This window comes from Candoia aspera, chromosome 8, assembly GCF_035149785.1.
Source record: "Candoia aspera isolate rCanAsp1 chromosome 8, rCanAsp1.hap2, whole genome shotgun sequence".
Classification (NCBI taxonomy): Eukaryota; Metazoa; Chordata; class Lepidosauria; order Squamata; family Boidae; genus Candoia; species Candoia aspera.
In genome coordinates this window covers 27,776,986-27,796,849 of record NC_086160.1, presented here as the reverse complement: position 1 = coordinate 27,796,849, position 19,864 = coordinate 27,776,986, and the positions used below count along the sequence as shown (strand labels likewise).

The following is a 19,864-nucleotide window of genomic DNA, read 5'->3' as shown; positions in this document are numbered from 1 at the left end:
GTATGGATATGTGAAAGACTGCTTGTCTCCAACTGTTTCTGCCCGCCCAGTACATTCCAGCAGAGTGGATGCACTCCAGGTCCCCTCCTTTAAACATTGCCATCTTTTGGGACCCAGGAAGCATGCCTTCTCTGCTGTGGCTCTCACCCTCTGTAATAGCATCCCCCCCGAGATAAGAATGGTGCCCTCTCTCCTGGGCTTCTGGAAAGCTTTGAAAACCTGGCTTTGGTCCCAGGCCTGGGGTTGATGTTTATTATTTGTTCAATGGCCCCTTTTTTGCTTTGTTGTTTTTGCTGTCCATTAGATTATTTTAGTCTGGGCTGTCTTTGTGAGTCAATGTTTTTAGCTGTTTTTATATTTTCCCTAGTTTTGTACACCACCCAGAGTCCACTGGAGTTGGGCAGCCAATAAATTGAAATACATACATACATACATAAACATGGCTGTTGATTGGCTATCTTCAGATGCAATAAGAGTGGAGAATTAAACCAACAAGCTCTAAGGAATCCTCAATGACAGAACATCCACACAGGTGTGAGCTGATCTAGGGCCCTTCCAGCGTGCTTGTTCCAAGTCATGGCTGAGGCCTTGCCTGAACGATGCGCCACAGCTTCAAAGAAAAAAAAAGTTCCCTTTGAAGCCCATTTGGTTCCATCAGTCACCTGGAGTGGGCTGACTGAACAGGTCCCACCTCCCTGTAGTGAGGGGAAGTCACAGAGAATTCCAGAGCCAAGAAAGTATGCTCTGTCCATGGCAAAGGATGTTAATTTCCCCCAACCCCTGATCACTACGCCACTGCCCTGAGACAAAAATCAGATGTAATGAGTGATCTCCACTGTGGGTGGGGCTCTTAATAAATTAGACCAGGTCCACGGTTGCTATAGTGGCCATGAACACCCAAGCCACCACTGACTTTGGGCTCAAAGAAGGCAGATTGAAGTCCCCCAGGACCTTAAGTCTGTGGAACTCCACTGCCAACTGGGCCACAGGATCCAGGAGTTTGGGTAGGAATGCTGCTACACTGCAGGAAAGATGGTAAGTAAACAACAGTCCCAGCTGGTCCTACAGCCCAACCTCACAACATGGTCTCATATCTGGCTATATCTGGAGCAGTGCCTCTAAAGGCAACTAAAGACTCCTGGATGACAATAGCCACTCCCCCATCCCTGCCCTTAAGTTGCATCTGGTGCCATACCTGAAACACCAAAGGGCACATTTCTAAGAAGAGAACCCCTCTGTCTGCTCTCAACCAAGTTTTGATGATGCAAGCCAGGTGGGCCCTCTCACCCACCACCAAACCCCACACCAATCTATTTCTAACCCCCCAGCCACCTTGCTCTCACCTGGGTCTCAAGGGGAACACTGTATCTACCAAGTTGATAGATAAGTGGGCTCGAATGAATGTGCTGTATCCAGTTGTCACAATGTCCATTTTAATCCATTTAATGTCCATTTAAATATGACATTTCATTATAAATAGTACAGGGATACAGGCAAATTTCACCATCATCCATGTTGAGAATCTGGTTCACTCAAAGCCGCAGAATGGCCAATCCACAGCTTCAGGAAAAAACCCTCAAGCAATTGGGTCTTTGCTTTATCCCAAATGCGTAACATAGGTATACCTTTCAAAAGAGATAGATGTTAAGTATTTTCAGGAGTGTTTAATTTCTTATCTGTACATTTGAAAATTAATCATTCTATTTTCATAATACTGAAAACCATCCATTCAAAGAAGCAATCCTACACATATTTTCCTAAAAAGAAAGGTTCAGAAGAACTTCTGAGTAGGTATTTATAGAATGGAGGATATAATTGGTGATAGTTGATTATTTCCAAGTACTAATGCTACAGTCTTTCTTAATGATAATTGGCAAGGATAATGCTGTCTCCCAGAAATATAATCCCAAGTGTACTTTAGAAGTTGGGAGAAGTTTGGGCAGGAGGAACACTGGATTTTACTAAAGCCTTTTAAGTACAAGAACACAAATTTGCATATTTATCTTAAAACAAGCACCTCATTATTCTAACTAAACATGAAACCAGTAATATGGGACTAAAATAAAACAAATTACTGTGCATGTTAATAATGCTTTAGAATCAGAAGAGATGATTTTCCAAAGACGGTGTAAAAACAAAAAGCTGATAACTGACTCTAAATTTATTGAGTGAAATATTTATTTAAAGTAACAATAATATATAAGTGGGGGATTATAATTCACTAATCTGCATTTTAACTTTCATTTGCAATTCACAAGGAAGTAAACAAAAAAAAAAACCCCATACCAATATTTGCAGTGCAATTTTGAGCTTCTTCTAAATTTTTTAAAAATATGTTGGCTGAAGAGTAATACCAATTTCAGATTTGTCAAGCCAACAATCAACAAATGAACAGAATTCAAAATGGGGAACAAAATGTAGGCATTCTAGTAATTGGACAAAAATAATTGTGATAATTAAGTAACATTATCAAGCACTGTTAACAATGCTGTTAAGCACTGTTAACTGTTAAGCACTGTATCAAGCACTGTCATTATTACATGGCATTTCAAATCCATAATTTAGAACACAGGTTCTTAATCATTTTCAAGTTAAAATCCTTCAGTCAGCAGATTTTCTTAATTCTTTTTTAAACTCTGAGAAATGTCCTGGTCAATCTTCTTCAAAACTGTTATTGATAACCGAATCCAACTTGTTTGGAAAAACAAACACAGCAGATCTGGGTTAGGAACTATGGCTGGAATCCAATAGTTACTTCCATGAATCAAAGTGGATTCATGGTTACTGAAAATTTTCCCCACTCCCCTGATATTAAGTTTATGAGAGGAGGATGCAGAAGAGACAGGGGAATCCTGGTGCCTAACACCGGATTCTACCACTAGCTTTGTTTCTTTTTGAACATGGTCTATATTAAAGATAATACACAGAATACATGTGTAACATGAACTACAATTTGTACATGAATACATCTCTTTGCTTCTGGGTTGCAAGGTTATTTTGACAGTTTAAGCCAATGCAGAAACAGTCTGTAGTACGTTAACAACTACTATACTCCCGCCAGTATAATAAGAATTTAATGAGGGATTTTCCCTCTCCCACAAAATGAAAGGTGTCTTAATCCAATCACATACCGATTCAGCAAATTTAAACAAGGACAATATTTTATTTATATAGAAAAAAGAATATCAGAAGGCATTCCATGGTCTTATAATTACCACTCCCATGGGTATGTAGAAACAGACACCAAATATACCTGATAGTGAGAACAATGTTGGGGTCAGTGCTATAGGCATTTTCCCACTATTCATTCAAAAGCCTCTGCTTTAGCCATGCCTGTTCAGGTCACTTCTTGCATTGCAAGTGCTGAATTAGAGCAAAGCCAAGTTTCACTGCCTATTAGACGAAAAATTATAGGATTGGCAGGATAAAGTACTTATGGGAAAGAAAAAAAAAAGAACTATATCTACAGTGCACACATGGGAGCAGGAAAAAAGGGCTGAAAGTGGTAGGAGGGCTTGTGCAGATAGATCCTTTGGATCCCAGTCACTAAATCTAATTCACAAAGAATGTCTCCTGCCATAGATATGACAGAACAAGTAAATAAATCTTATTCTTGCATAACCTTGATTGTTAGAAAGCATATCTAGACAGCAGCAATAATAAAAGCATTCAACCTTGGGTTTTTTTTTTTTAAATGGTTTTAGGCACTAGATATTGAGGCACAAGGATAGACTGATACCCTGTCTTCCAGTTCGGTGGTTATGAATCAGGGTGGGGAACCTGTGGCTCTCTAAATGCTGTTGAACTATAACTCTTAACAGCCCCATTCATTATGACCAATGGTGAAGAATGCTGGGAATTGTAGTTCAGCAACATCAAAGGATCATAGGTGTCCAAACTCCATGGAATACTATAGTTTAGAACTGGATATGTGTCTGTGAAGTAAACTTTTGTAGAACATGCACACCAGATTTTCTCATCAAAGATAAAATCAGAACAGCCTCACTATGTAAAGAAATAAATTATCCAATATATCTTCTAGTAGGAAGAAAACAGGAAAAAAACAACTTTAGTTAAAATATTTTACAATAAAATAATTACGGTTATAAATCTCTTTAGTCAAATATGTACATATTACATGGTATTTTTAAAAAATGAATTGGTTAAAGTTTTCAAGCAAATCAACTGCACAAGTCCACCAACTTGTCAGTTTAAAACCATAATGTCAGTTTAACATTCAGAAATGGTAGTATGTCAGACTAATTGCAAAGTTCTGTGCAAACTGTAAGCAAAGTTTAAAAAAACTGCAAAAAATTCTTCAGCTTCCATGGTAAATTGCTAAAAAAGTTGCTTGTGTACGTTTTGATTGCAGAAAGAGGTTAGAATGACCAGCACTAATTTAACCCCCATATCTACAAAACAGATAAATTCTTTCGGTTGCTGACTTCTTTTAACAACAGATTGTAAGTCTTAACAAATTGTGCTTTTTAGGCAGCCACATGGCCTACAAGGTAGATATTGTCATAGAGGTGCCCAACAAAATCTTCGCTAATGTTCTGAGCAGCACGACGCGTGTTTCGGATAAATTCTCTCTTTGACATTTTATTCTTCACATGAGGGCTAGTAAGATCAATGGAAAGCAGGATCAAAGAGTAACATAATACATAAACAGCATCTAAGGAAAAGAAAAAAAGGAGAAAATATTTTGTGAAACCTGCTTACAATTTAAGGAACCTGCACAACATTTTACACTAAAAGGTTTTAGATTCTTCAGGACAGGACTCTAGAAATCCATGTTCTTTACTTGTCAAATTAAAAAAAAAACACAAAACTGTATAAGAGCAAAAGAACTGCATTACAGGTTAAAAAATATAAATTTTAGCCATCTTTCCTTGGGAAAGTCACATGTAGGATATACCAGAATATCACTCTAGGACATCGTGTCAAAGATTCTATCTATCTATCTTCCCTTTTTGTAGCAATATGGACACTGAATCAATTTTTTCTTCTTTTTAATAAGCATCTGACTATGAGAAGTACAGGTCATAAAATAATTCTTTCAAGCCTTACAGCAACAATGTAAAACGCAGGTGCCCAAAGCCTTTGGCTGATTTAGTGCTATTAAACAATATCAGATTTAAACATGAATGCTAAACTTGTCAGCTTTTAAATTTTAGAGTACAACATGACATGTCAACCCATCAATTAAAGTAGATACACCCATGACATGTTCTCCCTTCTTACCTGGGCTAAGGCCAAGCTCTCTCATCAAGTCAGGGTTACAAGCACAAAATCGGTGTGAAAACTTTGTAATAAGAGTTTCAAGATATTCACCACGCTCCTCAGGGGCATGAATGTGTTTGAAAAATTCTCTCAGTGCATTTGGCAAGAACTGATTTCTGAAGTTGTGTAGTGTCACAAGATCATCTAAAACATCTCGCCTAATTTAAAAATAAAAATTATTTTGAGTTGCTTATGTATGCATATTTTAGATGCATTATAAAATATTTAGTCTTCTCTGTCTCCCTCAAAATACTTGCTTTCATCATTATGCATGAAAGGAAAACTATTCAACCAGAAAAATTGTATGCAGTCAATTGTCAACTTAATACAACAATGTGAACATATGAGCAGCACAGCAGTACTATAGTCCTTATCATTTGGATGTCTAATTCTAAAGAAACAACTGTTTAAAAGACAGTAAGGGATATTCTGATACATATTTTCCCCTTATATATATAGAATCTGAATCCAGATATAGGCTTGCTGAAGCAGATGTCTCCCATTTCTCTCCCTCTGGGGATTCAACAGACTGTAGATTTACCCACAATGAACAGAATATGATAATTCTTGATTAATGAATGTTAGAACAGGTGCTAACCATGTAATATAGAAATAAGTAACAATACCCCATTATTTCATAATGTTTTAATAAGAAATCCCTATAAATACAAGGGACTATGAAGTTTCTTGTTTCATAATCAAGTTACCTTTCATCAAGATAGATTCTCAGTTTCTTCCAATTTAGAGTTCTTGTACAGAAGATAAACTTCGCTATTTCCTTTGGTGAATCATCCAATATTCCCTTGGACATGAAGTAGTTGACTCCCTGGGACAAACAGAGATTTTATATGGAACATTAAATACACCCAAAGTATTTCATATGGAACAAATCTGACCAGTTACAGAAAGGTACATTTCAACATGTTGAATCTAATTCACATGTGAATAAAACATGTGTTAGTATAGTTATAGTTAAGATTTATATGTATTAAAGCAGCAGGAAAAGGGTTCTCCCCACAAATAACTGTTTTTTAAACTGTAACACAATGATGCAGATTTATGATTCCTGTGGATCCATATATAATTTCCTAATTTGGCCTTCTGGAAAAGAAATAGCCAAAATATATGTTCTTTCAATGTATCTTAAGGTACCCATTTTAATGTTTTGTTGTGTAAAGTCATACTGAAATAAATGGATGATTTTGTATGTATATGTTCAAATTCTGTTACATGTACTATACATGTCTTTAAAGTACAAAACTCATTCCCAATATAAAACCTAGGTTCATAAAAATCACAGACTAGAATATCATATGATGTTGTCTATTTTTATCATTTCCTTATTATAGAAATATTCACTTTCTAAAAACATTCACATGTTCATTTCAATTAAAAAAACCGTTAAATTTTCATGAACCTCATGATCCTTCCATTCAAACATATGGCTATATTATTTTTCCAATTACTCTTTTAAAATACATGTTTATGCTTATAAATATAAACGCCATATACAGTAAGTGCTTACATTGTTCTGTTATTGTTTTCAATTTTTGTAAATGTTGCATTATTATATTGTATATAATTTATATTTATGTATTTATAATTATCTTTGTACAACACTGAGAGTCACTTGATTGTGGTGGCCCAGAAATTTAATAAATAAATGCAGAGACATAATATTTGAAAGTTTTGTCTTATGTTTCAGCTCTACAATCTGATGTGTCACTGCCAAAAGGCTTAGCTCTAAAAGACCAAATCTTATATCCACATACTGGAATCCATCTCCAATTCAAAGAGTAGTTAATACTGCTGCAGCAGTGTTTCCTTTCCCCCTAATATTCAAGAGAGATAATTATAATTGTGACATGTTAACAAGAACAGTGTATCATCCAAGTGATCAATTAACAGCTCAAGATTGTCCTTGCAATCCAGGGATTCACATTTCAAGTGTTTCACAACTCACTGGCTGTGTTCCATATGCAAATTATATGACTCCACTTTATATATGTCATATAGTATAAATAAAATTCTTCAAGTGTTATTTTGAGGCTTTGTCTCACTTTCTTCTGATTTTTAGGTGCTGTCCTTCTTTTTCTGTCAGCACATTCAGCTCGGGATTCTCAGATTCTTTGCATTTCAAGTACTGCAGATCTTTCAAGCAGTGATCTGTCACAAAATAACACTGATTCATTCAAGTTCCAAGATGCCACAAACATAAAGATGCCAATCTGTCCCTCTGGGAAGAGGAAATGTTGCCAACTGATCCTGAAACATTCACTACAGTAAATTAACATTTTAGATTTAACAATTTCTTAAATAAAAGTTCTACAAAAAATAAGAGAGATTAAATTATATTAAAAATGCATGTGATACAAAAATTAAAAGATAAAGCTATCTGGGAAAAGCCAGTATGACAAAACAAACAGCATGGGATATTTTAATCAAGCATCTATTTCAGATTCAATTTTTTTTCTGTATTTCAAAGATACCAAAAACAATTTTGCTCTTTGTTACTACTAACAGTAATATGGAACTACGTTTTTTTTCCAGAATTAACTAACTACACTGTTTTAAATTCTATTAGTAATTTGTGCCACAAAAATAAATATATACATTATTTATGCATAGGTATAAACTTGCTAAACTTCAGTCATAAAGATTCGTTTGGATTTCAACAGAATTTATTTTTAAAAAGTTATACGCCATTTTTGTTCTTCAAGAGACATATTTGTCCTTAGATTATCACTTCTGTGATAATTTGGGACCTTCAAAGTAGTTGAAAAATAAATAACATCATAACTACTGCTAATATTATTAATGCCATATGAATTCTACTTACCTCTTCAGGACTGGCATTAAAAGTGAGGCTGCCTTCATCTAGTTGCATGTACAGTTTTCTAAAAGAAAACCCAAGAGGTGGATTCTTATTGTATATGGAACAGTGACCCCAAGTGGATTTGCACAGCCTACAATATAGAAAAAGTATGTTAACTATAAAAATGTAATGCAAGATTTTAGGATTCCAAGCATTTTATGACTATTACTATCAAGTAATAACATTACAAAATACTGTAAAATGCTTTAATTGTCAAACAATTTAGTCAATAGACTTTAATAGTACTTTTCTAGACTAGTAACCTGAGGAATGTGTTTGATGAGTTTTCATTTGCCTGACCAACAATAGGGTTATATGTACGTATTGTTCCTAGTGCCAGAAGAGGAAGTCTCCACGGTAGATTATGTGACACAGGGAAAAAGAAGAGGTCCTATTGCACAAGCATGTTCAGCTTTACACAGACCAAGGTAATTTGAACATCTTAGATTTGCACAAGTAAAAAACTGACTATGATGTTTTCTTGTTTAAAATAAATATAAATATTTTTCAGATTTCAGACATACATGTGATCAATACAATGACAGGAAAAAAACAACAGTCCAATATATAAGAATTAAGAAACGTATTACAAAATAAAAGTGCCTGGGTGAGTAAGGAAGTTATAAGGTTTCATTATACATGCCAATCTCATCTTATTACTAAGTTATTCCATAAGGTATTTCTTTTATTACTAGGGTCTTCAAGTATCCATTAAATGAGAAGAAAAACTAGAGTTTAAACTCTGGAAGATGGATGGATGGACAGATGGACACACACAGATAGACAGATCGGGCAATGGAAAAATCAACCATTATATTTAAGGCTTCAGTCTTGTCTGCAGTAAATATTCTAAAGTAGCTGAGTTGTGTCGATCAGTCTTCTGCCAAGTCAGGAAAAGAGCTTAATATGGGGTTCGGTGCCCAGAGAGTTGTGATTTACTGCAGAGCCCTGGTGTGAAGCCTGACTACACAGCACTAACTGAGAACAGAAGGAGAAATAAAACCACAAGCTTTTTCAAAGTTAGTATACGTACAGCTTTGTCACTGCAAATTTTGCCACTTATATCTGGAAGGAGATACTTGCCTGCATCTGAAATCAGGTTCCCCTAGGCCCAATTATGATTTCATGGAGAGCTAGGACTATGCTTCCTTGGAGCCAAAGGTTTCACAGACCTTCATGACCAAGAGTGTGATTATAAAAACAGAGTCTTATAGAGTCCATGGGAGCCATTTCCTTATTGATCTCCCTCTTCCCAGTCTAAAGGCATGGAAGAGATCGATCTCAGGGAACTGTGCCTATCATTCAAGGTGATGTTTTCCCCTCATGACTATACTGGGCACTCCCTTCCTTTTGAGGGTTCCCTAGAATTTTCACAGAGTTTTTGAGAAGAGCTCTTCTGAGAAACTTTGTAGAAGCTGGGTAAGATACTTCCCTTTCTTGTGCCTCTCAAAGGAAGCAGCCACCACGTGAACAGTTGTAGGTGGAGAGCAATTCTCAGTCAGGGTCCCCAGAAGAATAATTAAGAGAATAATGGAATTAGAGGGACAAAGCTTAGTGGCACTGTTGGTCACCAGAGGGCAGGAAAATTCTCCGTCATGCTGATCTGACCCTGCTAACCCACAAGGTTCCTTAGCACCCCAAATGGATTGAGGATGATCCCACCATCCTTGAGGAAGTGGCACAGATGACCTTTGACACCTTGAACAAAGCCATTAAAGATTATTCTTGCAGGAAGCAGAAGGAAAAGATGCTTGGGCAGATGAGGCTGCAAATCAAAGAATCAGGCCCTGAGAATAGTTACACAAACCATCTAAAATCTCTCCTGGGACTTCCTCGGCCTCATGGGTCATGATTTTCCTCACATAATATATAAAAAGAAAAAAAAAACAATAAATAATAAAGGGAAGAAAAAATAGTGACCTGATTACTGCAGTTGGCAGGCAGAACGGCTGGCTGGGGCTTTGCTTTTTACAGCCATATAGGTGCTACAAAATAATTCCTCAGTTCTACCTGCAGGAGTAAATGGCAGGAACAATCCAGCCAAGGATACCTTCAAACACAGCAGAAGAAATACCAAAAATTACCTAAACCTGAGACCCATCTACTACCATCTTCTCAGGATTCAATTTTAATTAATTTATTCTCATTTAGATTATTACAGCATGCAGATACAATGAACACTGCCCAGGCACAAACAGCTTCATCTGATTCTGATGTAATAGAGGTACAGATACAGATAACATTTCATGCCAGATTTTCTTATAACACTGTACTTGCCCCTCCTACACAGAAGTTTCACACAGATGTCAAAAAGTATTGGGGATGCTACTGCAGGAAACCCTACAGGATAAATGTTATGGGATTAAGTAGAAAATCCCCTTCATAAAATGCTTCTCTAGGAAGGGATGCATTTATGAATCCTCCTTTTCCACATCACCATCTTAGGTTCTTCTTGTATTATGTTTCACTGTTTTAATCTTATTGGTGCCACTGTCATGAGTCACTGTTGAAAGATGGGCAGCTATATACATTGTTTAAATGAAACAAATGTGACTATCAGGTACTATACCAGTAATGTAATCACAATTACATATCTCCTCACCTCATAAATATCAATATAGCTTTCACATTTTGCTGCTTTTTTAAAAATAAACAAAGCAGTTTAGACAGATCTCAGAAGAGATAAAACACAAAAGAGATCAGAGAAAATTAAGAGGATTTCATCGTCTTACTTTCTTACAGCAGACGAGTTCACCTAATTAGAAAAATCAAAGTTGAAATTATCAGGTTATCACAATGCTGTTCTGACAGTGGTTAAGGCACCAGGCTAGAAACTAGGAGACGGTGAGTTCTAGTCCCGCTTTAGGCATGAAAGCCAGCTGGGTGACCTTGGGCTAGTCACTCTCTCTCAGCCCAACTCACCTCATACAGCTGTTGTTGTGGGAAAAATAGGAGGAAGGAGTATTAGGTATGTTCCCTGCCTTATTTATAAAAATAACAAAGGCAGGATAAAAGAATCTAATAAGTAAATAAAAAAATAAAATTATTTTAATTAACCTTTGGTAGTGAACAAGAGATGCAGTACTGAGCAAAAAACCTTTCCGAATATGTAATATCCCTAAATTTACATATAGAAGAAATCCAACATATAAAGATTAGCATTATGTAAGACTGCGCTGGATACAAAGGCAAATGAATGGTGCTATCCAGTGCTTGTCTTCTCATAACAATTCCATTAATATTTCAGACTAACTAGGTAAGTAAATCTAAACATCAGTTGACCCTAATCTGACTTGTAAAAATAATAAACCTACCAGGCATTAGAAAGAAGCTTTTATTTCAGGAAATCAATCATTGTACAGAGAAAGAATGTGATCCAGTGTGTGTGTCTGAGGAGGTGTCATATGGGAGGGGAAGCTTCATACAGGGCTACAAACAAAGAACCCTTTACCCTATAGTCAAATTGTATATATAATCAGTACAAAGATCTGGAGTGTAATGCTTTAGGCTGCAATCATACGTACATTTACCTAGTAATAACAATCAATGAAGTCCATAAATTTATTATCAAGTAGATATGTGTAGGAATGTACTGTAGTTACTAGCCTGATTTTGATTTTTTTTTAAAAAAATATTATATTGGTGATTGCATTCTATTGTATTTTAATCACTGAAAACTTCTTGGCACTAACCCAGCTGAACTTAACAGGAGCTTTGTAAGATGTTCCTATATGTATATTTTCATTCTAACGTGGGTTTTTCCAGGCTGATAAATTGTTCAAAGTATTTCCTATCTTTTTATATTGTTTTTAAAATTATTATAACATGTTTAATTTGCAGCAAATTCTGATTTGGGGGAAACTGAATTTAACATTTGATTAAATTATAGCTAAGTAGCTAGGTAAAAAAAATAATGCAAAGTGCATTATATAGCTGTATTATATATTCAATAGAATAAAAGTCCATTACAAGTAGCTCCTATATCATGGTATAGATGATATAAATTTTAAAAGTGCTTTATAAAACTTTTTATGCTGAGTGATTTAAAGGAACCTAATGGGTTGTCAGACTGAAAAGTATATATTGCAGTAAGAAGGGCCCTTTTTTGCTTTATAACAATCTGTGTCAAACCAAGGAAACAAAATTTTCATAATAGTGTAAAAGATCTGCAAACTGTCTTTAAAAAGCCCTTGCATTACAAGAGATCTGCTTTATAATTCAACTTCATATTTTAAGTTAGTGGCTTCTGAATTCCATATTTTTCAGTCTTTTGAATTAAGTTTAAGTTGATATTTTCAAAGCCAAAAATACTAACATAATTAAATAATTATCTAGTAATTTTTCACTTCTGATATTTTTTAAAAAGAAGAAAATAGCACATAAAAGAAATCTTGATTTTAATTGCCTTCTCTGCCTTGTGTTCATCATCTCTTGTTAACTTACCCCTGCCACAGAAGTTCATCATTAGCAAGATCTTGCCAAACACATGAAGCCAGACAGAGGTCTGTTGCATTCAGGTATGACAAAATGGTAAAGCTAAGCTCAGGAGGCAACATTTCTAGGTTGATGAATCCTTCTTGTTCTTTTGATTTCCGAGTTTTCAACAGGTGGTAAATGTCAATTCCTCCTTGGGCATGTTTCCGATGATTTGTATTTGAAACATTATTAGCAGCCATCCTTCTACCATGCTCCCTTGAAAGATAGCTTTGTCCTGCGTATCCCTGTTGTTGCAGCTGCTGGTTCCTTGCCACTCTCCACAACCCTTGACCCATCTGCAAGCCTGCAGGTTGTAAACAAAAGGGACAAAAACATACAAATTACTTCATTAAAAAGAACAACAGAATTTGATAATTATAACTTTAAAAGAAATAAAGCTTGCAGACATACATTTAACTACACTGAATTCTATTAAACAGACATTAATAAAGCACACAGGATTTGTGTGATTCCATGCAAAGTATTATGAAGCTAGAGAAAAATAAGGCGGTTGAGCCATGGCTCTAGAAATAGATTTGTTATCCACCAATCTATCCCAACCCTGTGCTCTTCATGTTAGTTAGAATTAGGTAATAGAACTGAGAGCTAAAGTTACAAATGGGATATTTGCCATATGGCATCAGAAAGAAAGCATAAAAAATTAATATTTAATATATAGCTATGATTAACTATAAATATCACTAACAGTAGAGGAAAAACAAAACCCTACGTAACATTAAATAAACGTAGACTGGTGTTTCTAAACATGTTCATTGTTTCCTAAACATCTTGAAGTGATCCATGAGCTATCATCAAGATCCACTAGAAGTGCATTTTGGATCCATTCAGTTTCCCTAGCAAAACAAGCCTTCTATCCATGAATTAGGGAGAAAGGTTCCCAGATCTCTCTCCAGTACTGATATAGCTAAATAAAATTATAGAAATATTTGGGATATAGGTTCAGAGAGTATGAGCTTTTAACTGAAAAGATCCCATGAAATTATTGGACCAGTGTCTAGAGCCTGTGGGAATCTGGATAAGGCAAAACAAAATCAGACTAATTCCCACCAAGATGGAGTTTATTTATTTAGTAAATGTTTGGGCACTTCAATAATAGTGGTCTCAGTACTACTCAGTACAATGGAGGGAGTCTGTGACTTCTGGGTCTTCCTTGGCTCGTTTTTTTCTCCAGCTTTGACGGTTATATTAGTTCATGTCCCTACCTAGACATGGATGCCCTGATGTCTGTACGCACGTTCTGTTCACCGTCCAAATGAATTACTACAATAAACCCTATGTGAGGCTTTCCTTGTAAACAGCCTAGAAATTAAGAGTAGCCAGATTCCTGGAAGAATAAGCTAATGACCAGTATAGAATTACAACTATGTTAAAGATATTACATTGGTTGCCAGTAGGCTTTCGGGCCCAATTCAGAATGCTGGTCATTACCTTTAAACACCTAAATGGCACAGCACTAGGATATATTAGGCAATACCTTGCCAGAGCCAAATCTTTTCGTCTGAACATCTGCAGAAGACCTGCTGAAAGTCCTTCTTTGGCTAGGTAAATAGGGTGTGAGCAAAATGACAGCCCCCACTCTGTGGAAAAGTATCACTCTAGAAGTACAGGTGGACCCCAGTGTCTAGTGTTTCAAAAATATCTTCAAGTAGTTTTATTCCTATGAGCCTTCATCCCCAGCTGACTGGTCGTGGGCATTTATCTTGAATTTTATTTTTGGTTTCTGAGGGTGTTTTTTATTGTGTTGTTGTTTTTCATGTTGCTTTTTTATTTGTTGTTGTATACTGCCAGAGCCCTTTGCATTGGGGCAAACAAACAAATTAAATGACTGAAGGTTATTTTACCTACCTTTTCCTTCAATACATCTTGCTGAGACCTAAAAGTAACTTTACAAACCTCTCTTCAGAAATGATTATATATCTACAAATCTGCATATATTATCAAAGTATTAAATGTAAGAGAAAATAAAAATATTATCAAAACATTTTATGCTAATTTTCCTTTTAATTTTAAACATTCAGAGGTATTTCCTTATAAAAATATTGCTTGGTGTTATAGGGTCTAGAAAAGTTTAAGAAACACTAGAACATACTATGTAAAACAAACAGACAGACATTGAAGATGCTATGTTCAAATAAAGAAAATTGCAGGGACAATTATTCGATAAATTATTATTATTATGTTTTCTGCATAACAAGTACAACTCTCACTTGGAAAATTTCATCCATTCTACAGAACATAATTATATAATTAGTTCTGAATAGTGCTTTATGTTTGACAAAAGTCTCAAAAAACAACTTGGTGAGGTGGCAGTACCTAGCTCACCTTAGTTGATAAGCTGACCAGGATAGAACTGAGTTGGCACTTGAATAGCAGAATGTCAGAAAATTCTGCTGGTAGGGAAGTTATAAGGTAGACTGGGAAGTTAAAATAACATTGTTGCATAAAGCAACAGCAAACCATTTTTGTACTATTACCAAGAAAACAACATGATCCATGGAGTCATTAGGAGTTGAGCTTTACATTTTACCTCAAAAATGTGAATAACTCACAAAAAGAAATAAATAGCTTTAATTCATGCTTTACCAAAAATTAAGTCACACAATCAATTGTAGCTAGACTAGAAAAAATGACAAACACTGAGCTATTGTTTTTTAAAAAGAGGACTGCTGCCCATAAAAGTATTTTTAAAAAGTTGATCTAAGCTTAAAAATCTGCAATAATTCGACTCTATCACATGTTTTGTAGATCAGATTCTGATATCAACTTGGAAGGTCTCAGATATGTTTAACTTTACAATTGTCCAGATAATGTTGGTTACTGGATAAATTAGAGGTAATTTCATTTATGGGCTTTCAGTAACAATTTTATACTACAGATGAGTAAATTGATAATAAATTATCACACCTGCATTCATGGATTACTTATACTAAAAGGAAAAACAAATTCTTTAGGGTTCTGTTTTTGTATAAAATGCTTAGAAAACTTATTCCACCCCACCCCAAGTCCTGCTGTGCTGTCTCATCATGGTGGTGGTGGGGTGTTCCTGGGAAGGATGAGTGAAGAATGTTGGGAATGTTGCCAGGAGTATATATTCTCAGCAGGATCACCCAAGGCTCAGAGATCATCCCAGTTGCTCAACTAAAGCAAGCAGCACCTATACTGGGCAGCAGCAATATAGGAAGATGTCAGAGGCAGATGATCACTTTAATGACAATTTAGTGACAAAGCATCAATTCATACTGCATGGGAGAATGCAAAGGTAAACCACTCCTGTATTTTTACCAAGAAAACCACAAGGGTAGAAAATATAAAATGATTGACAATGTAATTTATTTATTTATTTATTTAGCCTGCCTTTATTATTTTTATAAATAACTCAAGGCAGCAAACATATCTCATAATCCTTCCTCCTCCAGTTTTCCCCACAACAACCCGGTGAGATGAGTTGGACTGAGAGAGAGTGATGATGGATAATGGGCCCCTCAGGACGGATGGCACTCAACATGCTACTGAGGAAGAGCTCAGTACTAATGGTGTTTCTGACATGGCTAGATTAAAGCCTTCAGGATGTCTAGCTGCTGATGTTCCCATACAGGAAAAGAAAATCCAAAGCTGCGAAGATAGAATTACAGTAGGAACATGGAATGTAAGAAGCATGAACACAGGAAGCCTCAACCCAGTGAAAGATGAAATGAAATGACTACAAATTGACATATTAGGCATCAGCGAACTGAGATGGACTGGAATGGGACACTTTCATTCAGAAGATCATACTGTTTATTACTCAGGATATGAAAAACAAAGAAGAAATGGTGTTGCTTTTATAGTTAGGAAGGGTATAGCAAGAACAGTACTTGGCTACAATACAATCAATGACTGAATAATATCGATTAGACTTCATGGACAACGCTTTAATATGATTATCATTCAAGTTTATGTTCCAACCACCGATGCAGAAGAGGAGGTTGATGAGTTTTATGATCAAGTCCAATTTGAAATTGACAAAACATGCAAACAAGATGTGCTGCTTGTGTTTGAAGACTGGAATGCCAAAGTTGGAAACAGGAAAGACGAAAATGTAGTTGGATTTCATGGCTTAGGAAACCAAAAGGAAGCAAGAGACCAATTCATACAGTTCTGTCTCTCCAATGATCTCTTCAGAGCTAACACTGTCTTCAAACAATGAAAACGATGCCTCTATACATGGACATCACCAGATGGAGTATATAGAATTCAAATTGACTATATTATTGCTAAAAGATAGAGGAGCTCAATTATAGCATCAAAGACAAGGCCAGGTGCTTACTGTGGAACAGATCACAAATTGCTTATGTGTAAGCTCCAAGTTAAACTAAAGAAGAAGAAGAAAACCAGTCAGTTTCCACAATATGTTTTTGAACATATACCTATCATTTTCAAGGAAAACATCAGGAATCACTTTGAAGTCCTGAACTTCATTGATAACAAAACCAGAGGAATTATGGAAAGGACTTAAAGAAGTCACTAAGGATGAATGTGAAAAGAGACTGCCAAAAATGAAGAAAGAGAAGAAAGCAAACTAGATGCCAGAGCAAACCATCAAAATTGCCAAGGAGAGAATAGAAGCCAAAGCCAAGAAAGGCAAAAATCTCAGAAAGGAACTTAACAAAGACTTTTAGAGAGCTGTTAGAAGAGACCAGAAGCAGTATTACTTCAACAACATCTGTAAATACATTGAAGATGAAAACAGACATGGAAAAACAAGGAGTCTTTCAAAAGATCTCTGAACTCAGAAGGAGATTCCAACCTTGAATTGGTATGATAAAGGATGCCAATGGACAGATAGTAAATGATTCAAAGGAGATCAAAGGATGACGGAAGGAATATATTGAAACACTATACAATAAAGATGTCACCATCCAAGATACCTTAGAAGATATTCCTTACTTACAAAAAGCTCTAGTACTAAAAGATAAAGTTAGATCAGCACATTGGTCATTAGGAAGATAACTGAGAAATAGTATGTGGAATCGGACTTTAACAGCTAAAAGTAGAATGCATTCATGTGATAGAAAATAAGACTTACTATTTCAAAGGTTTTATTTCTTCATGTTTTACAATTTGTGAATTCTGTTGCATGGGAGGTATCTAACTCTCTATTCTCGTGTACAGTGCGTAATGCTTAAGTAATTTTTGTTCAGGAAAGACTGAACAATAGTTAATAGTTTCTCTTATACCCAAATGTGCAATTTCAGAGAAAAGTACTACACAAAAGCCTAAGATAAATATTAATATTTTATGTCTGTATAATGCCAGCTAGGTACCAAAATGGGAAAACAATACTGGTAGATGTTTTTCAGCAGTTTTCTCATACAGTATTTCTTTCATTCAGAATACATTTTAAAAAAAAAAAAATACTTTGTGTGTTTCTGTACTTTTGAGTGCAGTATGTAATCTTGAAAAGAATGAAGTGTTCAGAGATTATGAATTATCACTAAAAGAGAAAAATATCACCTATAATTTTTGATAATGAAATGATTTCTTTATGGGAATCATGAAAATGCACCATTAGAGAAGTGTATGAATCTCAAAGTGATCGTGTTATATTAAGAAACCAGGAACCCAATTCATAATAAAAGGGTATTGTCTTGTGTCTGCACTCTTAGAGATTCTTTCAAAAACTTTAGAGTGCCCCTTCAAGTACTTCTGAAGCATTTTGCTTTTAAAAAATGGCCTTAAAAAGCATTTTTTATATAAAATGTCTGGGAATAAGTAATAAAATGGCATATAATTATTTACATAAGAATAGAACTAGTCCCTAAAAAATCTAGCTCTGTTTCATTAAAATCATTTATATATACTACTTGGATCCCAATTAATCCTTTATAGCATCCTCCAGAGTCACCATCGCCACTGTAACAGTAATGCAGGCAGAATTTTGTATCACTTCAATTATCACTGGGTACTAACTCTGGAAAATGCTGTAAGCTTTATGGGAAAATATACACATAACCAATCATATTATTCTTATCTAGGGGAAGCAATATTAAGCAAAGTGTGGAAAGCTGTAAGAAACAAAAAGCAAAATAAATTAGCAGCATGAAATAAAAAGAAATTTAACTAAATATTGTTTATACCAACTTCATTCACTATATTGCCATTCCTTTCTATCCTTGCAAGTCATCCTTGCTTTGAACATAAATTGCTTTTTGTTCCTCTTTTCATCAGTTTCAAAACATACAGCGTATATATTTTCTTTCATTTCACCCATTAAATCATACTTTTCATCATTTATGCCACTTACATTCCAAGTTGCAATTGCCACACTTACATTCCAAGTTGCAATTGCCATGGTCATCACAGATGAGCCCATTAATACTTACTACTGAGCCCATTATGACTGGTCCATTGAGATTTGAACATAACTTTTTTGATAAGGATGAAGAAAGAGGAGACTAAGCTAGCAGCCTTAGCCACAGCTAAGCAGCACTAAGGAGAAGGGGAGGGCAGCACCTGCTTTGCCACCTTTCGGCCAGTATGCCACAAGCCCAACCAAAGCCCAAGTTACCGCAAGCACCTTCACGCTATTCTATGCAAGGTGAAATCTGTAATGGGGAAACTACGTTACAACTAGATGTACTCTGTCAGAGTACTGACACACTCAGGATATTAGTGAAGAAGCGCTGAGACACAAACAGCATCTTGCACCTGTTTCCAACTGCTCTTTAATTTCCTACAGGAGTCGAAGGAAGGAGGACCAGACAGTGCCACCTTTAGTTGAGGACTGGTCTCAAATAAGATCCAGCCGAAGTCGGCGGTTATAAAAAAGCCCTCACGGCCACTTCCCGGCTGGATATCGACCCGCATTACCTGTACGAGCTGAGGTCCCAACCGCCGCCGCGACGACTCGGCTTCCAGTCGGGTGAGACCCTTCGAGGGAGCGCGGCGTCAGGCAGTTTCCGGCAGCCGGTGAAGCAAAGCAGCTTCCCAGCGGGCTTCCGGTTCCCTGCGCAAAAATATGAGTCGTCACCTCTTCCGCGCCCGCTCTTGCAGCCTCACTTTCGATCTCGCGGCGGCTGCTGGCTCAGCGGCCGCCGCATCTATTTTTACCGGAAGTGACGTATCCGATCTTGTGGTGCGGGGAAGCTGCCTGTAGATCCGCTTCGGCATTTTCGATCAGTCGAACCGAAGCGATCTCTAAGGCGATATTGTTTCTCCCTTTTGAGACAC

General features: G+C 36.1%; 1 protein-coding gene across 2 annotated transcripts; it reads right to left on the bottom strand.

Annotated features, from left to right (window-relative positions):
* Positions 1–2,160: 2,160 nt before the first annotated feature.
* On the bottom strand, positions 2,161–19,735 carry FBXO8 (F-box protein 8). Of its 2 annotated transcripts, none has more exons than XM_063309728.1 (7): positions 19,505–19,735; positions 12,602–12,938; positions 8,123–8,249; positions 5,991–6,109; positions 5,245–5,441; positions 2,541–4,675; positions 2,161–2,498 (listed from the first exon to the last, which is right to left on the bottom strand). In XM_063309728.1, exons 2-6 carry the CDS (start codon positions 12,928–12,930, stop codon positions 4,488–4,490), a joined length of 960 nt encoding a protein of 319 aa, XP_063165798.1. In that variant the 5' UTR covers positions 12,931–12,938; positions 19,505–19,735; the 3' UTR covers positions 2,161–2,498; positions 2,541–4,487. The 2 variants fall into 2 exon arrangements, with proteins under 2 accessions (XP_063165798.1, XP_063165799.1); XM_063309729.1 differs by lacking the exon at positions 19,505–19,735 and adding an exon at positions 19,343–19,424.
* Positions 19,736–19,864: the final 129 nt, after the last annotated feature.